General features: G+C 39.9%; 1 protein-coding gene across 50 annotated transcripts in view; it reads right to left on the bottom strand.

Annotated features, from left to right (window-relative positions):
- The window catches only part of Afdn (afadin, adherens junction formation factor), a 128,813-nt gene that overhangs the window by 9,464 nt on the left and 93,203 nt on the right, over positions 1 to 26,146 (bottom strand). For 24 of the 50 annotated variants that reach the window (XM_087641488.1, XM_087641797.1, XM_087641595.1 and 21 more), the window contains 7 exon segments: positions 14,688 to 14,753; positions 14,312 to 14,385; positions 13,737 to 13,855; positions 12,287 to 12,481; positions 11,598 to 11,689; positions 10,946 to 11,131; positions 7,664 to 8,659 (listed from right to left, as the gene is read on the bottom strand). In XM_087641488.1, coding sequence (XP_087497614.1) covers positions 7,664 to 8,659; positions 10,946 to 11,131; positions 11,598 to 11,689; positions 12,287 to 12,481; positions 13,737 to 13,855; positions 14,312 to 14,385; positions 14,688 to 14,753 — 1,728 coding nt within the window. 50 annotated transcript variants of the gene reach the window in all.

Below are 26,146 nucleotides of genomic sequence, written 5' to 3'. Positions count from 1 at the left end.
TCACCCAGTCAACCCCACCAGCACAGATACAAAAAGCACATCCTGAGACAAGCAGACACAGACACAGACACACACAGACACAGACAGTCAAGTAGAAAACACCAGGCTAAATCACTGTTGGAGGCTGGTAAAGCTCATGTATTAATTAGCTCTTACCATTTATTTCAAAGCAAGTTACCTAAAACCTTTGTCTCCAAGTCCCAGTGTTATTCTTCCATCAATCATGACTCAAAGAAACAAATTATTCCACACATTCATGCATTAATCAAGTGTGAGTCTTCAGCTAGAATAGATTTGTGAGCTACCTCCTACAAATCACCAACAGATTCCACTTTAAGAACTGCATAACGATAACCACCCCAAATGTTAAGAAATCCCTCTTTCTCCTGAGATGTGGATGGGACTTGCACATAAGCACAAGGCTGCCTCTCCAGAACCCAAGCTCTGTTGGCAGCTGTAATAAATAGCATACACTTACTTGGGAGTAGAGTACAAGTCTAGAACTCCTTGCCTTCTAGCAATCCCATTCCCTTTATGCCAACCCGGACTCTGGGAGTCTCTTCCTAACCTGACATGACCTCAGACTTAGAGGTAAGAGTTGGGACTCATTTTGCCTCATTTCTGACTATGACACATATGGGGACCACTGTAGAGGGCGCTCTACTACATAGAATGTGACAGCTAGTTTAAAAGCTCATATGCTAGTCCCAGCCAAATCCATCAGCTGATGCTTCTCTATTTCTAGTCATTAAGTTCTACCTTTCTGAAACAACAAAAGACCCAATACCTTCTATTCCCAGTGTCCAACACTACTGGCCACCTTCACCTGCTGGTGATATGCGTCTCCTTGCTTGTTTTGGCTCAGCCTCCTGACCATATTCCTCAGCATCACAAGTTCTAGGGTAGGATAAAGACTCCCCATTATCCATCCTGACCTATAGCTATGTCTGCTATTTTGTCGCAGACAGTGGTGACACTGAAATGCTGCACAGACCTGTGCTGTAGGGGAAAACCTACACAAACACTGTGGTATGTCACCAGGAGGACTGATTCAAAGTCTTCATAATTTAAATCCCAAAATTATGACTGCTAGCTACTGCAGAAATTCTTTATAGTAAAGAGATTCCTGTGAGATACAGTTCAAGTTCCATAAAATCGCCAGGTTTCCTACACACTGTTTATAGAAAAACTATTTAAACTTCTGAATTTAGATTGTATGTGTATGCTTTTAAAAAACACACACAAAAACTATCTAAAAATGTTGTTCCATATTTTCAGTGAAATAAAACACTAGGTCTAGGGCTGGAGTGACTTTCAGCAGTCATGAACCCTGGATGCTCTCCTAAAGGCTCCAAGTTTGATTCCCACAAAACTCAAAATCATCTATAACTCCAGTCTCGGTGGATCTGATGCCCTCTTCCAGTCTCTGAGGGCAACAGGCATAAACATACATGCAGTCAAAATATTCAAACATATAAAATAAAAATTTCAAAACTCCACTATATCCAGCAGAAAAGATTATCTTGTGAGTTGGGGTTATTGATGCCATTAATAATAAAACATCCCATAAACACTGTCTTCTAAAAAAGAAAAACCAAGTTAAGTTTGTTTTTCGTTTTTTGTTTTAAACATAAAGTAGGTCCAAGTCCAAACAGAGGTTGAGATTTAGGGTGGGTTTTATAGCAGGCATCGACACTGCTAATGAAGAGCCATGATACAAAGAGACAGGGGAGCAAAGGTCTTCCTTGAGAACTTCAGTGATGGTGCTGCAGCCAACTGTGCACACCCCAGAAGAGCCAATGTCAAAACAAAAGAGCATGGTTAGGAAAACCCAGAAGAGGCAGAACCCCACAAAAGCAACAAAATAAAAAAGCCCAGGAACCATCAAGTGCTGAGAAAAGGCAACTTAAGGGCAAAATGAAAGCTAAACTTGCCATTCTCCACAACTGAGCTCTTTGTGTTACTTGGCAGGAGAAGCACTTAACTACGGTTTAGGTGACTAGTTAAATTCCAGAGCTCATAATTCCAAGTACAATTTCAGGCTAACAAATGTGGAAAGAGACATTGCTCTAAAAGTTATGGTTCTACATTCTCCTAGCTGGTGAGGTGGTTGACAAAGGGTCTTCTGTGTATGTGTAGTTCACAGGTTACTATTTGTTAAAAAATACAAATTAACTAGAGGTATTATAACTAAAACATTTTTTCTACTATTTAGTAAATTCTATACTTCTTACTCTGAAATATTTTGTTTTGTTCCTTTAATATATTTTTCCCCTCTCTCCTTTCCATGAACATTAGTTGGAGAGGAAGGGAGTTTCTTAATTTCTTCAAAAGTACAACTGAAGACAGGACACTGAGCTGTAAGGCATACAAGCATCCAATAACAGAGGAGGGGAATCTTCTTCGACACCAGTCTCACTGTTCTGTAGCCCAGTAACAAGCTGCCCCAGGCATGGAAACTGAGCTTCTGGCATCTCTGATCTGAGCAAGGCCAGCAGAGAAGCCTGGCAGGCTCTGCACCAGTCTGTATTTCTAAAAGGTGATTTCAGGTCAAACAAACGCTGCAGGTTGAGATTTGTGTGTTTATAATGTCACAAAAACACACTAAGAATGGTACTGTTATTAAATTATCAGCCATTTAAAACAGGATCATGACAGCCTTTCCTTTTTAACATCCGAAGTCTGCTAGAGCCTAAAGCATTTTTAAAAATCCTTTTCCAGTATAGGTATAGATTTTTTTTTCTAAAATTGAGCCAATTTTGAGACAAAAGTATAAAAAAACTTGAAATAGTTAGATTATTACTAAAGATGTTTTGAACTGCTTGCAATCAGTCCTCTAAGACCTGGGTTTAGAGCCTAGGCCTGCAATATTCCTGCATGAGAAAAAAAAGCTCTATGTGTGGCATCAGAGTTCTTTAGGAAACAATGATGCCTCTAACAGTGGCAAACTACATTTAAAAAAAAAAAAAAAAAAGGAACACCTACAACAGCACTCAGTAATTTCTCTTAGCAGTTTTTTTTTTTAAAGAAATTTGAATTCTAAACTCTAATGCTAAAAGACAAAGCAGAAAGTCTAAGAAGTCCAGGACATATCTGAATCCATTCTTTGAGGGTTAATACTCTACTTGGCCTTGAGGTACGTAGGACACCTCTTGATTCAACCTTTGCACACTTTGAAGACTCAAAATCTTATGTCTGAGCACTGTACAAAGGTCAAGACAGCAGTGTAGCCCATGAGGGGAGGCCTAGCAGTGTTTTGACTAATTAGAAGAGCCACTGAAATCTCTGGAAACAAGTTTTCATGTGTCTCACCCCATGTAGAAGCTCAATCCTGTGAGCATTTATGTTTCCCATGGAACAATGTGACCCATTCACATGTGGTGAGAGGACACAGCTTTGACAAGCTTTTGAGGGACAAACAGGTCCAGGGAGTATATAGTTGATAGCGCAGAGTGACATTTAATCAAAAGGAAGTACTTTTGATGAAGCAGAAATATAGATAATGGGACAGGCCATGCTGGCCAGAAAGCAAACTCATGCTGACTCTGTGTGACAGAGGATTAAGGTTAACACATTGGGTCTGGAGTTTTCCTTGATAATGGAAGATTTGTTATAAAGAAATACAATATAATCATGAAGTCTAAACACAGTTATCACTAAGTCTACAATGACCAGTTTTTACACCTCAACTGGTAAAGACAGCAGGAAGGGGCGGTGAATCAGCCAGGGCAGCAATGTGGGCAGGGTAGTAGCTTCTGAAGAGTGAAGTGGGTCATATAAGGCTGTAAAGCTCAAATGAGTACAAGTATATCTTGGAAACTAGGAAGCATGGGGCAGGGGTGGAGGTAGAGTAAGCTGCAGTGCAAGGGGCACAGAAGGAGGGATTTCATTTTGCACTGGCTGAATTTGGAAAGCTGGAGGAGATAGGATACAGATATGTCGCTAACCAATCTTATGGTGCAAGAGGGCAAAACTAGAGCCATGAATAAAATGTCACTGGCATCAATACTGTCTCAGAGTTATGGATCGAGGACAAGCAGAAAGAGGCAGCAGGCAGCAAGCCTTGGATCAATGGTGGCATCCGGCCATTAGGCCGCCTAAGGGAAGACTGGAAATCAGTTAGGCAGTCATCCAACCTTATGGAACTCAGCTGCTCCTAACAAGGTAAAACCTGCCTCATTTATCCCGTGAGTCACCCAAATCCATCCTATGATAATGCCAAGAATATGTCTTAAGTCTATAGAGCAAACTGCTACCCAGAGACACACGTTTGCTACTACCCACTAATTCTTAGGAAGAGGATCCCAAGATAATCTCCCAATTCTGACAGGTTAAGAGTTCTATGAATAATGCATTGCTGTTAATAACATTAGTACTTAATACTCATATTAATATTTAATGATGCTATTAATATTAATAATTGATACTAGGGAACTGGGATAAGAAGTGCTTATAAACAGTGGTTAATAAATTTTTAATCTTTTATTAATTATTAATTGATAATAATCAAAATATTTATCCCTTTAACATAAAAAAACTGAGAATTGTTGACTAGAAATAAAAATTAAATGCAAACATTACTTAGCACAAATAACTTCACAGCAGAAAGCTATTCTTGGACCAAGAGTTGCTTAGAGCCTATGGGAAAACCAATGGTCAGTGCTTGCTCTGTAAGGAATACTGATAAATACTTGCTAAATAATGAATAGCTCTTAAGCTGCGTATCATGGTACACACCTGTAAGCCTTGAAGGATCTGAGATTGGGGCTATCCTGGCTTATGCAGTGTAATCATTTTTCAAAACAAACAAAGTAACAGAAGAAAAATTTTAACTACCCTAATATAGAACTTCATATCTAAAGTTTCTGTGGGGGGGTGCATGTTTATTATCCTTGATTCATATAAAGAAGGAAGACATGGAAGTCAGAAATAGTCCTCTCTTCACCAAGAATGGGAAATGTTTATAAACAGGGTTATCTGAGTATCCTATCCTTAAGCTACAACACAAAACAGGAGGACTAGCATTTGATGAGATGGCCACTGAAGTTAAACTTTAAAGAGCTGGCTTTTTAATGATTTAGAAGTTAACCTAGGATAAGGATAAATGTGTGTGTGTGTGTGTGTGTGTGTGTGTGTCCCCGAATTTAAGTATGAAGTAACAAATGCATTACTGAAGCTTAAACACATTAAATGATCAAATTTGTTTGATAATGCACATGGTGTCAAGAAAAATAGGATGTTGGTTCACAGGAAATCTCTTATTTTACTACAAACAGTGGGAGTAGTGGCAATGCCCTTTCAACTGAGTTCACAGTGAACAACATCCTTAAAATCTATTTCTAATGCAACAAGTAATAGTTATCCAATGCAAAACCTATTTCATTTGTTCATATACACGAGGCTAGCTATGAGACAGAATCAGATTATGACTAACACTGTAGAAAAGTCAAACCCATAAACAAACAGTGACAATCAAGGTTAACAAGGAGTTAAGAGTAACTAGTCTAGTAACATTCAGAGGCATGCTTCTAATCACAGAGCTTGCCTCCTGACTCAGGAGGTGCTAGGGAGAAGTGACTACTGAGAACACAGAACAGCCATCACCAAAGGAAGAAAGAAAATCAAGACAGAAAAAAAAGTACCAAAGGGAAAGAAACAAGAACATACCAAATCTAGAACAGAGATTGCTGGCATAGCAGTCTGCTGCAGGTAACAGAGAAGGGAAAAAAGAAAGATGAAGTGTCAACGAAAAAGTTAGGTTTAGACCTGTATTCCGCCACCGGCATCTTTGTTGCTGTCATGCGTCATCTGGTTTTAGACAACTTGATGAAAAACTATAAAACCACAGGCTAACTTCTAACATTCAGAAATAGAAAAATGTCCACATGGCATTAATATTTTGAGTTTCAACATTAAAAGACATAATAAAAAAGCAAAATTTTCCTTAGTGTTTATTTGGAGACTAAGAGATTAAACTAAATATTATTATAATGAAATTACTCTTTACTACATATCAAAATTTATCCAAGCATCATAATCCATACTAAGAGGCTTTAAAATATTCAAAGTATCAATTTTGAAAAACCATGACAAATCTTCAATAAATATTTCATCCTCACAGAAAAGACTGAGATGTTCCAACATAGTAGCTAACTTAAATTCCTGCTGTCAAAGGAAATAATGCTAATGCTGATGCTGTGTGACCAGTGGCTATGAATACCAGCTGGACATTCAGAGTATGAACTGGAGTGCAGGGGAGGGGAAATCCTCCTCTTCGTGGATCTTGGGGTGAGGGCATTACAAAGCCACAAATCACTATATCTATCCCTAGTCAGTCAGGGCAGAGAGGAACATACCAGTGCTGGCCAGTGTAGACAAGCGCTATACCAGTATGTCTGAGAGTCCTGAGCATGAGCACAGTGGAAACTATTCAATGCATCCTTATTATAGAAGTCTCAGTCATTGTCTGCCCTTTCAGATAAAATATTTGAAGTGGCAGACACTGTTATTTTTAAGGATGTGTACTAAGGATACTAAAAAATACTAGTATAATGTAATTGTTAAGATTTATATTCTGGTCTCATTTAAGAAAGCCAGTCTCTAAAATGGATTCAAAATGAATCAGAGCACTGTATATGCTGAAGCATGAAGAAGTCTATGTGTGACAGTCTTCAGGAAAAACTCACTGAAAAGAGACTAATCATACTACTGGACTGTTAACAATATCAACAAAGGTTAAATTTCATTATGCCCTTGAAGTAAGATGTCTGACCTAGCAGCTAACTATTTAACAACCCCTTTCATGTGCAGCATAAAAAAAAATAAAAAATAAAGTAAAAAGAAGAAAAAGAAAAGAAATAAGAAAAAACTACACTGATAAAAATATCGATAAAACTCACTAACACGACAGACAATAGCACTTTCAGCAAGTTAATATCAAGTGCCCAGGTTAGTAAAAATAAATGCCTGTTAAGGAGCAAGAATCGTTTTCACCCAAAATTTGGTATTTTAAGAACTTATTTGCATTAGGCTAATTTAAATTTTTATTTGAAATGAACATAATAAAATTATTTTTATAATATGGAGAGTTTAAATTCTATCAAAAGTAGTCAGCATCTTTTTGTTACAACTGCAGTTATTAACTTAATAAAAACTTAAAGTATTAACAGTAAAATAGCTGCATAGTCCTACTTGAGGTAATGACCCTGCACTTTAAAACTGATGTCCTAAAGTCCTTTGCTCATCATGCGTGTCAGGACCAGAAGCTTTCTGTGTGCATCCTTGTTGAGTCAGCCAAGCTCAGTGTTTGCAACAACTCTGAATATTCTGCTCACAGCGGAGCCATGTGACAATTATACTTTACATAGCCCACCAAATCTCAGGGATTTACCATCTGGCCCTGTGCCCTGATCATCACTGTGAGTGGTCATTTCTAAGAGCTTGTTTTCTCAACTTAAGTGTAGCTAAAATGAGGCTGCTAATTAAAACAATGAAACCCTAGGAGCCTGGCTCATCCCTGCAAAGTGTCAGTCAAGAGTGAGGTAGAGAAACCAGGGGCCTCTTAACTCTTCCTTGTGACTGTAAAAATAGCTGTCTGCACAGAGTCACCCAGAAGATAGCATAGGGAACACAGATACGCACAACCGAGGCCTTTCCCCTTTACCCTGGCTCTCCGCTCCGCCTCCAGTCGCTGCATGATCAGCATGGTGTCAACATCATCATCTTCCTCTTCATCATCATCCTCATCCTTCTGCTTGGACTCCTGTAGTCTCTTCTGGAACTGCCACTCCAGCATAAGCTTCCGCAGGCGGTCACTCTCCTCTGCAGTACGGTCCCCCTTGTTTTGCAGCTCATGGATCTCCTTGCTTAGCATGTCTACAATGTGCATTTGCTGTTGCTTCTCCAGCTTCTCCCTGGCATCTCGTTTCCATGGGTCTGGAGACAGACTATCCCCAGAGGACAGCTCCTCTTTACTGATGGTTATGTACTGCAGATCCCTGCGCTCAATAGTACGGGGCTGCTGCTGGGGCTGCAGCTCCCGAATGACCGTTTCTTGGGGCCTCTGCAGTGTGGAAGGCTTTTCTGGCTTGGCCTGTGTGGCCAAAGGAGAGAAGGAAGCAGGGTTCAGGGACTGAGTGCGCATCTGCCCCAACTTCCTCTCTTGCTCCCTGCGCTTTCTCTCTCGTTCCTCCTCCAGGCGGGCCTTCTCTTTTTCATACCACCTCTGATGCTCCTCTCTCTTTTTCCTCTCTGCAGCAGCCACCTGAGCAGACTGGGGAGCTGCTTGGTTGGCAGGAGGAGGTGGGAGGGGCAAATCCATTGAAATACCATCAAAATCACTGGTGTAGTGGGCAGGTGGTGGAGGTGGTGGTGGAGGGAGGTCTGTTCGAATGGGTTGGGAGACAGCCACAGGGGTGGGGAGCACAGCTGCTGGGGTTTTCCAACGACCAGGACCACTCTTGGTCAGAGTGGAAGCAGGGGTAACTGACTTGGAGGAATGGTTCAGGTGCTCCTGGCTAGACGTGCTAGATTCCACTGAGGAGCTCTGATTGATCCACATATCACTGTCACACTTGCGATCCATGCCTGACTCTACTCGATGACGCTCAAGTTGGTAAACCTTCTCTTCCCGAAGCTCTTCCTGGGAACGGGTAACACGCTGAGAAAAGAAAAGAGGAAGCTATCATACTTCAGAGACTCATCAGAGACATTACATACAAGTAAGTCACATCTTAAAAGAGGAGACAACAAAAACTGTGGAATGGGCATAAATAACCAGACCTGACACTGCTTTATGGCTCACTGGCCAAGTAGTCAACTGTACCTGTGTCTACAAAAGAATAAAAAGACTTTTCTATATACTGATGCATGCTGTTTCTAGCATTGTAACTGCTGCCTAGCAGGTGAGGGGACCTGCTCAGGCTCCAGGGGGCTGAATCACACCTGACTTCCACAGATGAGTAAGCACAGTATAATCTAAGAGGAGCAACAACACCTTCTGTTACCTAAGTCTAACTATTACAAGTACACATTGCATGCAACCATGGCTTGATTCCAAATGACTTATAAAGCTCAGTTCTAGCTTCGTTTTCTCCTATTAAGCCAAGCATGCAAGGGCAATTTCCATTCATCAGAGATGTTTTAGCTGTACTGTTTTCAATGAAAGGAGGCAATAGTGTACTTTGCTCGGCATAACAATTTTTAAGGTTATGAGGAAAGAGATACAAAGAACTATTTTCTTCCACAACGGTACAATGAAGCCTGCCAAGTGGCATTTATGGAAGCAGTATATCCTGATAAAAACAATGACTATGATATGTGAATCAGTTATCCTTATGCCACCTTGACAGTGAACAGAAATTGAATAAAGAAACCTGAAAATTAAACTATTTCTTTTCCCTTTAACAAAAACAAGAACTACCACTTAAAAAAAAAAATAGCCATAACAGGAAGCTTGACATTAACTCCCAATATTTAAGTACAGCTCAACTTTGAGCAGCTTCCTCATCATGGTGGCACACAATCTACACACCACACAATAACATCATGAAGTCACATGTTCACACAATCTCACAATCTACAAACCACACAAAAGCACCATGAAGTCACATGCTCTCACAATCTACAAACCACACAGAGCATCATTAAGTTAGGTAGGACAGAGACCTGGCCCTGCTATAAAGCTAACTGCACCCTCTGTCATATGTCACTGGTTATTACTAGAAGAGAGATGGTGTGTGCAGATGAGGAAGACAACAAACGCTTAGAAAGCCCAGCTGCTAGCGGTCAAGAGGTCCACTTAGGAGAGGGGAAATGAGACAGGGAACACACCAGAGGATCACTTTTTGCCAAAGGAAGTTTCCTATTAACTTAATGCACATATCCTGTGAGTACAGCCTTCTGCTGTCTGCCTATTTCTCTCAACCTGTAAGGCTCAGCTCAATTCCCACGCCTTTTGTCACCACTGTAGTGATCCATTCCCATGTCCTCTGTGACAGCTCTATAGAGGAATGACTGTTTTCAGGACTCTACATCATTTACTTACCAGGACACATATCTGTTTTATGTGGTCTAGAGGAGTTTTCTCTTTAAAGCACACTGCTGGTTTCTTCTTCTAGTCACATCTGATAGTTTAATACCCCAGACTGACATCTCTACCTTTAAAATTTGGACAGAAGTCCAAACTCGTTAGCTAGCACCCACAGCTCTCCAATGAGGCTGCTTGCCTTCAGGCTCCAGCCTTGCCCTCTGATGTCCAGAACTTTAACTTCAGTCAGAAAGCCAGAGCCAGAGCAAGACTCCATACGAGCACCAGGGATGGAATCCAGGGAGGAGAGATTCTTTCCCAACTGATACCCCTGGTCAAACCCACCTTTTCAACCACTCTCAGTATTATATGGTTTCTGTATGTCTCAGTTCTCAGCCCTACCTCAAGAATCACTGGCAGAGAAAGAATCAAGTGCTAGCTATGCCAGTCACTAGACTTCATCTTTCACTCCTAGAATCAGTAAAAGCCTTGCCTTCAATGCTGTAACTATGCCCTACATTACCAGCATTTCATCAACCCAACATTGCGCAGAACTTGTTTAAGATGTTCTGAAGTTGAACCTACTTCTTTGTGCCTCAGACTTAAAAACACACATGCAAAACTAAGACGACAACCTAGCAATTTGAAGTTACCGACTGTGTCTCAAAACTCACGCCCTTCAGCTGGGAAGAGGGTGGTTGCTGTCACAATCTGATCCCAGGATCCCATATCATTGAAGGTGACAGTTGATTTTTGGAAACTGTCCTCTGACCTCTGTTCCTGTGCCCCATACTCTCACACACAAAATACAAATAAATTTTTTTAAAGAAAAAGACAGTCACCATCTTTATCCTGCCAATCTAGTCTACCATACTCCTCTGAGAGATGAGAAATCTTTGTGAGCACCTTATTCCTAACCTGGATTGCAATACTGGCATGATCACTTTCTGTGTGCATGTGTGGTTTTTCCTCATAATTTGGCCACTGGTTTTGAACAGGAGCCATCCGATCCTGCGACTTTGAAGCTGGAAAGGTAAAATACTCTCTGGTATATGTCTGAGTAGGGATAGGATAGGCTTCAGGTCTAGGTGGAGGGGTCTGCTCCTGTAAATGTAAAGAAAAAGAAAAAGAAAAAGAGATGCTTAATATTGTACCAAACGCTAACTTAATACTCAGGGATCTGGTTTACAATCCTTTAAAAAAGCATATAAGGGAACAGGACTTACAGATACTAGGATGAGACAAAGGGCTAATATTGGATTATAAAGTGAATAAATGTGGTTTTTAAGAAAAGCATATATATTAAATGCTGTCTTAAAAATTGAAAATTTGACTGACCCTATGCTTTGAATAATGAGAAACATTTTAATTTTCCAGATTTACTTATTTAAACTAATTCTCATTTTTTACAGATTTATTAATTTAATATTAAATTATTTGATGAGTATAATAAAAATTTAAAAACTGAATGAACAAAATTCAGGAGTGATAGTTAATGTAATTTGTTGAGAACTGTATCAAACGAGTCAGATATTTCACAAGTAAGAAAGTGTTCCAGCTCATATCAGACCTCAGTGCAGAGGTTTCCAGTAGAGACAGATGTTATTTTAGCTGCTGTTCCAGAGGTATATGGACTCTTCCCTCCAGGACTAGGGGGCTGATCTGTTGAAAACAATAAAAAACAAAACAAACAAACAAAAAAAACCCAAGTTTCACATTAAATAACAAGTAAAATATATACATAACAACATTCCTTTAAAAGCAGGAGCCCCATCGTATCCACCAAACATTGATGGCAGGATGTTTATCACTGAGCCAGAGACAAAGAAGTACCAGAAGCCAGCTTCACAAACCCCTACAAGTCTCCTGACACCACAGCCCAAGAGAAGGACTTTCTCAGGACCAGGACCTAGCTGAAATCCTTGGTAGAGACATAAGAGTAAATACTTGAAGCCTTTTGGAGGTTGGGGTCTCTATTCAATAACCTTCATCTTCACTTCTTTGTTAGCAACTCTTTTAAGTGTAAAAATGATCTTCACTAAGTTGGAAACCTGACACCTTTTTGAAGACACATTTAAAATGCATTCTGATCTATAAGGTCAAGGGTTTTCTAAATAAAACCCTAATTTTGGACTAATTTGAGACCTCTCTGAAAACAGTACTCTAGCAGGCCAAGAGACACAAACAACAATGATCAAAGTACAAAGTGCCTCACTGGCTTCTGGGTGACAAGGTGACTTAGAGAATGATTCCTCTTACTTGCCACATTGGGGCTGGAACGGTGGTCAGCTCTGTTTTTCATCAGCCTGTCGTCACCAGGCAGCTTCTTTGGCTCACTGTACTCTGTCCAAGGCATCTGAGGACTCTCTGGGGAGCCGTTTTGAGCTGAATTATTATAGAGCTCAAAACCTTCGCTCTTTGGTCTGGGTTTACCTGAGCCACGACGATCTGAAACTGAAAACAAAGCAGACTTATTTATTCTCCCCCTCACTGGTCCTAAGAGCTGAAGAGTTTCAAAGGATGCATCTAAAATTCTTATATTTAATAACTGCTCTTGGTATAATAAGGTGATTCTCATATACATTCTTTAAATAGCTTAAAAAAAAAAAAAACAAGCAAGCAATCAGAACAAAATAGAACCCAAGAGCTCACTAGATAGTCATGGCGGGTTTGGAATTCATAGTCCAGGCTACCCCAAATCCATAGAAATCTGCATCCTTCTGCATCCTTAGCGCTGGCATTAAAGTTACATGCCACCACAAATAGCTTTATATAAATATTCTCAAAGCTTTAAAATATATTGTACCTAGAAAAATTTTCGTTTTCTTGGTATGTACCTATGGAAGAAATTGACATTACTTTCTCAACCGCTGAACTGGAATTTGTAAATAACAAAGTAACCTTTTTTAGAGTATTTTTTAAAAAGCACTCAAGTTCTCTTCTCTCACTTGATAACACACATATTATTATCCATCAGAATGACAGCATCACATGGTGCTGTCACCTGGTGTGATTATCCACACCTGTTCACAGTTTAGTCTTCCTGTCTGCTCACCTGGGACTCATTTGTTACCCACGTCCCTCTTTGAGTTAGTAAATGGTGTTCTGCTTTAACATGCCAACACGGTCTAGCCAGGATTGTTTCCTGTTCTACGCTTTAGTAAACAGGATTCTAGGCTGTCAGATACTGATACTGTTGTTGATACTCCAGCTACAAAGGTCAGGGCTAGGGTGTGCAGGTTCCACAGCTGAGGCAGGGTCAGAAGAGGGTTCACAATACTGCACTTAACAGACTATGAATATATATCTAGGAAACCGTACCATTAGATCTGATCTGAATCATGATCCAGAAGTATTTCTCAGCATCATGCACTCAGTCTCAACTAACTTCTTCCTTGAAGAGCTGAGCAAGAGCTGTGGTAGGAGCTACTCCATGGGACTGTTAGTGCCTCTTTTTATAAAAATAATTTATTCTATGTGGATGAGTGTTTTGCCTGCATGTGTGCACATGCATGCTTGACTAGTGTCCAAAGAACTTAGAAGAGGGCTTCAAAACCCCTGAAACTGCGATTTCAGACAGTAGTAAACTAACATTGGTGCTGTGAAATACTGAACCATCCTTCCGGCCCCAGCTTTTGATAACATTTAAAATGAGTCACATCCAACATAGGATCACTCTAGGATGGCTACCCTGCCTTCAGTCACTTACTTCTCTGCATCATGGGTGATGGCTGGTTAAGGAGAGTGGCCAGTCCGTGATAGATAGCGCCTTGCTTTGCAACTTCCAGTGTTACCACGGAACTGGTTCTTGTCATGAGTTCTGCTGCCCTAGGAACAGAATAGAGTATAAAGAAACTGAACACTCACTGTCCCAAGAGAAGCTGTCTCAGAACACTTGTGCTTAGGATCCGAAGCCTCATTGCTGTTTGGCGAAGTAAGTCAGGCTTTCAGAAGATTATGTCCTGTCCACATCACTTTTTTAAGATTAATTATAAAAACATGTAAATATATTCTATGCTCTAATATTAAGATATAAAGATTTTATAAGTTCTAAGTATATGTGCACATATTTATATAATTACTTAAGGAAATACTCTATACTAAAATACATATTTGTGAGTGAACTGAAAATGAGATTCATGTGCTCTAGGAGCTAGCATTATAGGTAAAGATGAGTAACCACAAAAAGCTTTTACAGAACTACTTTTTGAATCCAAATTTCAAAATTAAATTCAAAATAACAATACATTAAGACTAAGCTTTAAAGTAACCAATTAGTCATACCTTTCCTGAGAAAGTCCAACCAGACTTCGTCCATCCACACTAAGGAGTTGGTCACCAGCAGCTAGGCGTCCATCCTGAGCCACCAGAAGGATGCAGGTGTAGGGAGAAAAGAAAAAAGGCAGTGTCAATGCACAGCAGCATTCCTCACACCACACAGTCAGTGCACAGCAGCATTCCTCACACCACACAGTCAGTGCACAGCAGCATTCCGCACACCACACAGTCAGTGCACAGCAGCATTCCTCACACCACACAGTCAGTGCACAGCAGCATTCTTCACACCACACAGCATCCACAGCTATAAGCATCTGCACAGTTTTTCACAAAGCTCGAGTGCAGAATGCCCTTCATTGTTTCCTTTAAAACAAATACTGACCACATCTGCAGCACCTCCTTTGACAACGGACTTAACGTAGATTCCCAGTTTATCCTGGCCAGCACCCTATGCAAAAACAAGGCCAGAACAACACAATGAAATCACACAGCAGGAAATGAACAAAATCCTGCCCACATACACACTGGTAGCTTGACTAGTTAGGAATGTTTCTATTTTATGAACCCAAACTTATAAGAAAAATATTCCTTTAAAAATGGACAATTTGGTGAGAATATGCACATAGACTTGGAATACTCAAAATGGTTATTAAGTTTAAAACAGCTAGAAATGCAAAGGAATAAGAAACTCTTCAAGTGACCAGCCCTTAATCAGATCAGGACAGACAGTATCATAAGCTGTGGTACCGTATAATCAAGCATCTGCCTTCTCCATCTTCTCTTTAAACATATGGCTTAAATTTCAAAACAAGAAATTAACTTCTTGTAGCAAGCAGTTAAGAGTGCTTTGTAAGAAAATATTATCCAGAAAATACTGTACTAGAATTCATACTCTGTAATGGAAGACTCAAACACAATCACATTAGCAGTCTATAAAAAGCTAATGAAATGTTTGAGAAAAATCTTAGGTATGGTATATAATTTCAGGATCATCAATATTCTGCTTAGAGATCATAATATAACAACAAAAGAGCTTTGGATCACATAGGGAAGCATTAAACAATGTAGTCATGTGCATGAAGCCTTACCCGGATATTACTGGAAGCTGCACAACTGAGTGTATATACTTTTGTACCAACAATAAAAATAACTTACCTTAATAATTATGAGATATCATATCATATAATAATGTAGTATAAAAAGTGATTTTAATACGTTAAGATAATTTTTTAAAGCAATAATAATCTGGATGATGTAAGTGTCTGTACAAACTATCCCCATCTCCTCCATTAGTTACCATTCTAGTTTACAGTTTTCACTGGTGACACGGCTCCCTTCTCTCCTCTGCATTTGAGAGGTGGGACAGGGAGGCAGTCACCAGCTATGCAATATGTTACAGTTTCACAGGCATACAACCTGTGTTTTATGGATATATACATATAGGTGTATATATATAAATATATAATAAATTATGTATGTTATAAAATAAATTAAAAGTAAATATGTATTTATAATAATAGAAATGATATAAAATTTAAAAACCTGGTATATATTATATATCATTATACATACATATACATACATACATATATATATATATATATATATATATATATATATATATATATATATATATAATTGAAAACAGCAGACCACTTCATTAGTATATGTTAACTGAGTAAAATGGCAGATGAGACTGTGGCATTTGTCTGCAGGCCATGCAGACTCTGCACAGCTGTGAACTAAGTACAGAGACAGACTGAGTGCTTCTCCATCCGGAACTCTTTGCCCCTAACATGAAGGATGAAGGTTTTCCAGTTTGTCACCACAGCCTCCTCCTGTTTCTGTCTATACTCCCTCCTGTGTAACATACTGCACATGTCTTACCAGCCCTGGGCTCTCAACTGTGAGGCCAGTGGGTACTGTCAACACTTAACAGCAACCACAAAACCACAACTTGGACAGCTGGCAATGCCAAAGAAAATCACAGATAAATACAAGAGCAAACTGGAAGTCAGGAGGCAATCAGGAGATGAGGGGATCAACCTAAAGGAAGACGGTATGAAAGAGCCAGACGGGAACTTAAGAAATTCCAACCCAATTTAAAAATGGAACTGGAGGGGATAATAGTACAACATATCTGTTATGGAATATGTTAAAGGGTTAAGCAGAGGCAGGGTGAGGAAATGGGGAAGAGAAATGTATGGGTTAATCAAAGCTCAGGATTAGGAAAGGCCTCAGGGAAACCCAAAGATTAGAAAGCTAACTTTGACATGTAACAGTGTTGATGATGGTCAAGGGGTTTGAACAGAGGCTCTCTGCATGATGCAGGATGCCATCCCTAGATGACACGGGTAAATGAAAGTGCAGGGCAGTCATGGGAGACCTTCCTGCTGGTTAAGAAGGGTCCAGAAGTCTCTAGAATGACACAGGCTATTAGCATTGCTCTCAGTCACCACCATAACTACAATTATGCTACAAGTACCATACTCTGCTTACAGGATGAAAAACAATCTCAAACCAAAATAAGAATTTTTTTCCTTGTTCAGTGTCAGAGGGTACAATATAGGCTGCTGGGGGAGAAACCATACCTATGGTCTTATTAGTGCTGGACTCTGGCTTGCTAGAATACAGACCTGCCAAGAAAGATGCACAAATGCAGCAACAGTGACATGCCTGTGACTGAGGTAACTAAATACTTTCTGACTATATCTGCAATCTGCTCCACAAGAGGAAATTTAGTGACTCGTCAAAAGCCCACTGCTCGGAGTTCATAGAGCTCCTACTTGGGAACTTACTGTTCTTTTACTAAATGGTTATGACCTCAATTTTCCTTCTAAGCACTTGTTTATATTCAGAGACCTACTGCTCTCAATCTTGGTCCAAGAAACTTCTTTATGCAGTGGGCAGCAGCTGATGAAAAGACTCACACTTAGTCAAATGCTGAAGGTAAATGAAAGAGAAGAGCTGAGTCCCAAATGGAGCATTTCTCAGACCTTGTAGAAAGAGCTGGAGGAGGGAGAAGTGCTGTGAAATGCTGCTCCAGATGTGACGTGACCACAGCATCCATGATGTCTGGATGTGACATGGTGATTGCATCCATGACGTCTAGATGTGACCTGGCCATTACATCTAAGACACCCGAATGTAATAAGACCATCACATCTCCACACTCACAGCAGCTGCAGTTACCTGAGCAAGATGAAGCCAGACATAATTCCAGCATGGGTGGGAGAAGAGCTTGCCCCACCCATGAGAAGCTGCATTAACAGCAGCTGATAGGAAATCAGTATGGCAACTGGTAGGTTTCCCATACTCCAATGAATGGCTGTACACACTGTATGCACTTATGAGTAGAACTAACTGGGCTTAATGAAATACAAAGATATGCATTTGCGCTTTTAATCCCAAGAAGCAGATGCAGGTGGACCTCTGTGAGTTCTAGGCTAGTCTGATTTATCCAAGACTAACCAGGGCTATAGAGTCAAGAGGGGGCATTCTGAGAGGAATCTTTAAGGAGTTGGAGGACAGAACCAAGGGTGGATGTGATCATATTTTACTGTATACAAGCATGAAATTTTAAAATAAATTACTATATATACAAAATAACTGGGTGGAACAAAAAAAGTACACTCAATAATGGCAACTTTTTGAACTTTGTCAAGTTTCTTGGCAAAACAGAAATAAATATGCCTTTACCTGATTTCGTCTATGGCAATACCAGTTTTCTTGAGTCAAAACACTTAATATAGGTGATTGGAAATGACCTTGAAATCACAGTTTCCCTCAGCATCCATGTGCTAGACTGGAAATTTATAGTTCTGATTAATCAAGCTGTAAGTTATTTCATAACTTTGTATTAACCACTGCATAGATTTATTTTTTTAAGGCTATGTAATTCCACAGCTTTGAAATCATTCAATTTTCCCAGTAAACATCTATGATGCTATCATGATGCCCTAATCTCTTTGAATAGGTGCTCTGGGATAACCCAACAGCTGCATCCTGTCTTGTCTCCTTCTAGAGAGCTGCATGACCGATTCCTTTCTGACTGTGATCCTAGACAGTACTAACATTTATTCCCACTCCCGTCCCCCCGTCCCCCCGCCCCCCAAGTTCAATTTCGTCTGCTTCCCACTGACTGACAAAGAAACAGTGGCTGCTTGATGCCAGAGCACCACTGCTGGTAGTATGAACAAGAGCTACACTTCCACACGGCAGTTTCTGGTAATGCACCACAGACCTTATAATTTATTAAAGTTTTATGTTGAATTACATCATGTTCAATTACAGCTTTTGTGTATTTTTAGAGTACATCCACAGAGACCCACAGAGACCCTGGAGCTAGACCTACTGATAGTTTTGAGCTACTCTCACAACGTGGGGGCTGGGAACTGAACTCCGCCTCTGAAGGAGCAGTATATGCTTCTTAACTGCTGAGTCCTTACTCCAGCCCAACCTTATAATTTAAATTGTAAAAGTTTCTCCTTTAAATACAAACCAACTACTTCATCTATAGCAAGAAAAACATTTAGCAATAATAAGTAATATATTTTAGGAGCATTGCTATAAACAACACCAAGTATAAAGTTTAGAACAATAAATGGATCATGTGTCATTTCTGGTGTTTCAGAATATTACTAATAAACCCCAAAATAATCTCTCTCACACCTGACAATCTCTAGTGCGAATACTTTTTAAAGTCATGAAATGGATGGACATGGAATGAAGGCAGCCAACCTGGCTTTCCTGAACACACTGCTGCTGCCTGCAGGAGACTAGCAGCACACAGCCTGCCACCTGCAGCTTGCTGCCTCTGTGACTGCTTCCTGCAGCACTGTCCTAACCTCTTAATGTCTTCAGTGCTCAATCTCCTGAAACAACTGTTAGGCTCCTTCACTCACAGATACTCTACATTCAAGACACCTACTAACTACATAAGCTCATGCTGAAGACGTAATATGAACTAACTGTAAGCAGTTATTTAAATAATTTCAAATCCTGGGTATTTCAAGTTAGATAATTTGCCACACAAGCATATATAATGAGAAATTTTAATAAACATAAATTTAAATACTCAAGCAAAACTGGTCATGTGTCAAGTATTTAATGGTATTGCTATGAATCTTAAAGCAGTCATGAATACATCTTCAGTGCCAGAAACATTCTGGCAAAAAGACGCAGCGATGGCTGTCTCATATGCTCATCTCTCTACATCGCTCCTAACTAGAGAAATTACCTCTTGTAAAGCACATGTGAATACCACACCGGCTATCACTATCTGCCTGCTGCTTGCACAGCACACACTTTCTCCTTCCTGATGTTCAGGTATAACTTCCCAACATAGCATTCTCAACTGGATTTGGGCTCAGCCATAGGCCTCCATCAGTCAGTCTCTAGACTTACCAACCACACTTCTGTCCTGTTCTCCCAGAAGACATGCTACCTTTTTCTATGTTCATATGGAATTTTCTTTGTTCCCCTGAGGAAAGAAGAATAATATCTTGCCTTACAGCTTTTGTGTAAGTGAGATGGCCTCTCTTTTCAATTACAGTAATAAAGAGCCCCCCACTTTTTTCCTAGAAAACCTGTCATCTGTTGCATCACAAATATTCCTTATGATTTTGAGAACTCTCTCTTTTATCATATCAACATGTTAATTAGTCTAAGATTTAAAGAAGTACTACATACAATCAAATTCTAGGGGCCAGAATTCCAGGGTTCAGCAGTTAAGAACACTGATTGCTCTTGCAGAGAAGACCGATTTGGTTCTCAGCATCTACATGGTGGCACAGTAGTCTGTAACTCAAGTCCCAGGGGATATAATGCCCTCTTCTGACCTCCTTAGGCACCAGGCACACATATGGTACACATGCATACATACACAGCACCCGTATACATATAATAACTAAAACATATTTTATGATAGTTCTACTCATTTCTTAATTAAAGAAAAATAGAGTGTAGAAGTTATCTCTTAATTGCTACTGCATGTCAGTGTATGTATGGTATAGCAGTCACTGAGGGTTACATGCACGGCGCATGTCAGTGTATGTATGGTATAGCAGTCACTGAGGGTTACATGCACGGCGCATGTCAGTGTATGTATGGTATAGCAGTCACTGAGGTTACATGCATGGCCATTTTAAGCACTCACTAGAAGCCAACAGTAGAGCATAGAATAAGTATAAGGGCATAGTATAAGGGCATTGGTCAAATGGTACTAACTACTTACACAACCAACCCTGCTGTTCAATATCATAGTCACTGGCCACATGTGATTACAGTATGTAAAATGTGGCTCATTCACAATGAAATATCTTGACTTCAAAGGCAGAGTATGAAAAAAGAACAGAAAACATCTCATTAATCTTTTATGATAATTATGTATTAAGGCAACATTTCAAAAACATTAAATTGAAGTTGCCCATGTGACACACAGTATTTTTGGTGACTAGCACTTCTTCAAGAAAGCATTTTATGGCATGTATTGTAGTTTCTCAGTCATCACTATTACTAACAATAAATTCATAATTATGCACAAAACTGTCAAAATATCACATTACTGTAACACATATATTAACATCACATATCCTGATTTCCAACAATGAGAATAATATTGAGATAAATATTTATGGCTAAATAATTTTTAAAAAAAACTAAATGTAGCTAAAATGTTGTTTGTTCTACTTAGTTATGAAATTAAAAGATTAAACATAACTACTAAGAACTTCTCATTTCATAAGTCAATCCCTTGAATTAAAAGAAGATCTTTCAGAAAACAGTTACACATTAGTAAACACAACATGCAGTACCAGTTCTGAAATTATTTGAGCAAACTTAAATAAAAGGCATAAACTCATTTTTCCCTCCTAGAAGCACCTGAGATCCATGTCCAAAGCATCACGCTCACATCCAGTCGGCCGGGCTCAGCCTTGTGCCTTTCCTAGAGTGCCTAAGAAGCAAGCAAGCAGCTGATGCCCAGAGAAGGCAGGCAAAGATCTGGACACCTCCTTACACTTGCACCATCGACACCCTAACCTTCACACCGCATCCCACAGGTGGATACTTCTGTTTAAGAGGAAAAGTGTGAGGCCGGGGGAGCTGGCACTAATAAGGGAGGAAAAAAGATGACTAACTGCACGTTATGTATAAAAAACGTTAGCAAAGAAAGACAGAAATAAACAAAATCTGAAAACAGAAGGCTAGTGCTCCAAAGGGGGTGGGGGGGGGGGGGAGAGAGAGAGAGAGAGAGAGAGAGAGAGAGAGAGAGACTGAGACTCCTACAAACCTCTTAGCTGCCTCAGCCTCTGGAGAAATGATGCCCAGAGAGAAAGCTGCCTCTCTCTGTTCTTTTCTCAGAAGCTGGAAGGGCTCTTCAGTAGGGAGTCACTACCACAAGGAGCCTGTGCTCCAGACAGCTTGGCTGCAAACAGTGTGTGGGAGTATGCCTCAGTAACAGCATAAAAACATCATTAAACACAATGGGGGTGGGGGTGGGGGAGGAAGATGTGTCTGCCAAGTACCACAGGGCTTAGGCTATTGTTCTAAGGTGGAGGCCCAGCCTGAACTCCTCAGCTGGAACCCCAATCAATCCTGGCTGGATGACTTAAGACCATGAGCAGCCCAGATGAAACTCTCATGCCTTAGGTAAGTGCTGGCACCTCCTCACACCTTTCAGTTCAGTTGCTCTTTCAGTGCAACAAACTATCAAAGCTCAAAGGGTCTTTAAAACTCTCTAAACATCTTTCTAACTTAATTTTAAATTGGTTCTAAAATGGTTTCTTCACAACGAATTTCACCTGCAGCAATTATCAAAATAAATGTTATTGTAATAGGGTGGTAAAATAACTGAACTCTAACCTCAATGGCATTCCTTTACCTTTTACATCAATACCAACAGCACCAACACAACATTTACCAAACCATCCATCTTTTCTGTCTCTCTGAAATAAAGGAGATGACCCAGCCAGAAGATTCTGAACTGAGATTCACAGATATAGTTGGTCTATCAACCTCTCACGTCGGTATCCAATGTGGGAGGAGGTATTTCAACAGAAGAGATTATGCAGAACATGCTAAGAGTCTCAAACATGAGAGCGCCCGGAAGCCGCCTAAGGTGTGACTACAGAGTATGTACACACCCAGATCCCTAGGCCTTAAATGAGGGTGAGGTGCAAGGTAGGCGTTGTTCTGTTTCTGTCACCACACAGTAAAAAATGGTTCTTCAGAAGACTAACAATTTGTGTAATTAATACTACAATGGAATTCAATATTTCAATCAATCCCGGAAATAAGTACTAAGGTAATAATCCTAAAAAACTACCTTTCATGTAATTCACTATTTTCTTTTTAGCAAAAACATACATAATAGTGTTACAAACTCATAAACCAGTCATAAAGGACACTGTGCTATTTCACATAACAAGAGAAAGATACTTTTGGCTATCTCTGTGGAAGACACTTTCCAGTCACATAAGGTACTCTGGAACAAAAATAATTTTTAAGTATCATTTTATCTGTATTCATGCACGCCGCAGGAGTCTTGAAGATGGCAGTGGGTCTCCTGGACACAGAAGCAGCTGTGAGCTGTCTGGCCTGGGTAATGGGAGCAACCTGGGTCCTCTGGAACAGACTCTGTGCTCTCAATCTTGAGTCAGCTCTCCAGCTAGGCTTTAAGGGGAACCAAAATCCTCAGCTCACTTCTTTAACCAGGTCTTTCCCATAAAGGGTTATCAGACCATTAAAGAACACAATAGGAAGGTCTCAGATGCGTCAAAGGCCTAAATTATAGTCTATGGAAAGAACTTGCTCTTCAAGAGAAAAGGCAGCATGTTAACACTGTGTTGTCTCTTTTTTTAAAGTATAGGAACCTTATGATTTAAGCTAAGATTTAAAAACTTAAAACTCAGTTATTTAGTTTAAAAGAACAAACTGTAATACCTTTAAGGCAGCAATTAACCATTTGTTTCTACATAAAATATTGCAATATATAGTAAAAATATATTGTAATATATAGTAATAAAATTAACACAATAGTAAATATTGTAACATATTTAAACTATAAATTGACGTTTTATGTTATCAAAAGGAAGAGCACATCAAAAAGATATGGAAAGTCTACTCTGAAGCTATCGAATGTACCCGAAAGTAAGTTTTTATGAGCACCTGCCTATGCCTGCTTTTGCAAATTATACTGCAGTAGTTACCATTTAAAGCCATTTCCACCATACTATAACTAGAAAAGCTAAATCTTATGGGGTTTTCTGAATAAAAAAATCGTAAGAACTTTACATTCTTATGAACCTTAAGTATTTGTAACATAAACAGAGAACAACAACTCTCTCAGTCTGTAATTACAAGCTACGTTACGATCTTCACTCTCCATGAGCAAGTTAATTATTAACAGGTTTGAACAAGACATAGTGGAGGAGGAAGCATTCTTTAAGGATCAGTTTGCACAAGAACATTCAGGACAATACCCTGAAGAAACTCACCGCTGATTCTGTCCTTCCAACAACAGAGAACCACATGTTATCTCTAGGACAACAGCCTTGAGCTGGAGACTAACTGTCTACGTGTCTCAGTTTCCACAGCAAGCAGCCCAGATGCCTTTTCGGGAATGGCTGGCCACAACACTGCCTGGGTGCTGTGACACTGCATGGCATTTATCAACAGGAACTGGAGCCAACGCAATGCTCAGGTTCTTATGCAACCCAGCCACTCTGATTTTCATTCCCTTTGTCCTTTATTAAACTTTAAAGGGTTATAAAAATGAATGGGAATTGTTTATATTTTTAAAATCCAAATTAAACAGGAAGTGTTGGCACAGTGCTGTCCCACAGATGAGTAAGAAGTAGTAAGCTGTATTCTCCAAAAGCAATGTCTCAAAAAAGTAAACTGCAAACCCACATCATTTCCAAATCATCTGGATTTCATAACGTTTAACCACCATGTGGAGGGCAAGGAGAAGAACTTAATATCAAAACATGGTTCTGGGTTACAGCAACGGAGCCTCGCAGCAATAAAAACAGGGAAGAGGCCTGAGTTAAACACTTAGACTCGCAGCAGACAACAGAATGAAGGTGTTTGGGGTGACAGGAAAACAGCGGGCTGGGTGGAAGCAAGAGCTACAAGAAATAAGCAGCTACTGCCAATGTTTCCCATGGCTTCTTACTCAATCATGAGGGAACACAGTCATCCTAGTCTTAAAGGCACAGAGACATGCCCACAGCCTGCAGTGCCAGCAGGCTGAGGACAGCCTACAAGTGGCTTAGCAGGAGGCAGGGCTGACCATCCCAACTTGTACCAGAGGTCTGAACATTCAGAATGTACCCTGGAATCTTTACTGTAAGTTGACTCCATCACTATTATCTACAGAGACCTGAACACTTCTCGCCTGTGCTGTGCTGTCCAGCCGGTCCTGAGGTGACCTGTTTTTCTTTGGCAGAGCCTTCCTTCCTATACTTAAACATGGCATATACAGTGTAGAATAGAATAGAATAGAATAGAATAGAATAGAATAGAATAGAATAGAATAGAATAGAATAGAATAGAATAGAATAGAATAGAATAGAATAGGCACAGTGAATTGCTATTCGTCTGTATCATTTAGAAAACAAATGTTAGGTTACTATTATTTATATATTAAAAATGGCACACTGTCCAGGTGACAAAGCATTTTAGTTATTGCATTCAGAGTGCCCACATACCAATTATTAAATTTTATCTCTGTCTGTAACTTTCTGAGCTCCATTATCCAATCCCCTGCTAAAAAACATTATTTTATCTTACCAGGCTCCCAAAATTTTAAGTGTGACATGTTCAATCCTGAACTCACAATTCCCCTCCACCAACTCCTTCCTGTTCTTCTTGACAGTCCTACCTTCAGGACCCAATGGCTCAAGTCAGAACCAGGATTCTTTGTTTTCCCCCTTTGTCCTACTACACTCACCTGAACACTGTCATCCAGGAAGTAAATATCACTACTGACCATGACCAAGGAACAACCCCTCAACAAGGCAGGGGATAAAGCAAGCTCCCTCACAAGGGTCTGGTACATTTCTGTTACTGTTTACCTTCTGCCACCCCAGCTACTAAGATCTTTCACTGGAAAATGAGTACAGAAACCCTGTTACTAGAAACCCTGTAACTGAAAACTAGTTACTTTTCTCCCACTATAAAAAGAAAGACCAAAAAACCAAAGCAACCACCACCACCCCCAAAAAAGAAAAACTGGTAAGTTTTTGTTTGTATCTCATGGTTCGAGAAGATTAAGTCCATCATGGTTAAAAAGATGTGGCAGCAGGAATATGAGGTACCTGGTCACACTGAATCCACAGATAAGAAGCAAAGGGAGACAAATGCTGGTGCTCAGCTGGTTCCTTCCCTTTCCTTTTTTGTTCAACTTTAGGAACCTAGTCAAGGGGACAGTGTAGTCACCGAGGTGGGTCTTCCCTTCTCAGTTAAATCTCTCTGGAAACATCCTTAGACAACACAAAGGGGTCTGGGTGTCTCCTGGTGATTCTAAATCCAGTCATAATGACAATAAAAGTTTATCATCAAAGCCTACAATCCCTACCCCACAGTGAGGTAGTATAGTATACCTTACCAAACTATACCTTAAGTCAAAGCCCTCTTTCTCTCACCTATAATAAAAAGTACAGTTTTGACAAGATGCACCTTCACAAGGTTGAATCTCAGGGCTGAATAAGCCTATTCTAGTAAATCAAGTTTAAGGGAACACAGGCTGTACTATGACTTTCAGCTTGGCTTGATGCCCTATTACTCCACATGATACCTGACAGAGGATACGAGTGAACAAGGATGCAAGATGGAGCC

The sequence above is a fragment of the Rattus norvegicus genome, chromosome 1, assembly GCF_021556685.1.
Source record: "Rattus norvegicus strain SHRSP/BbbUtx chromosome 1, alternate assembly SHRSP_T2T, whole genome shotgun sequence".
Classification (NCBI taxonomy): Eukaryota; Metazoa; Chordata; class Mammalia; order Rodentia; family Muridae; genus Rattus; species Rattus norvegicus.
Note: the sequence above shows the minus strand (reverse complement) of the source record. Positions and strands in the feature narration are given on the sequence as shown.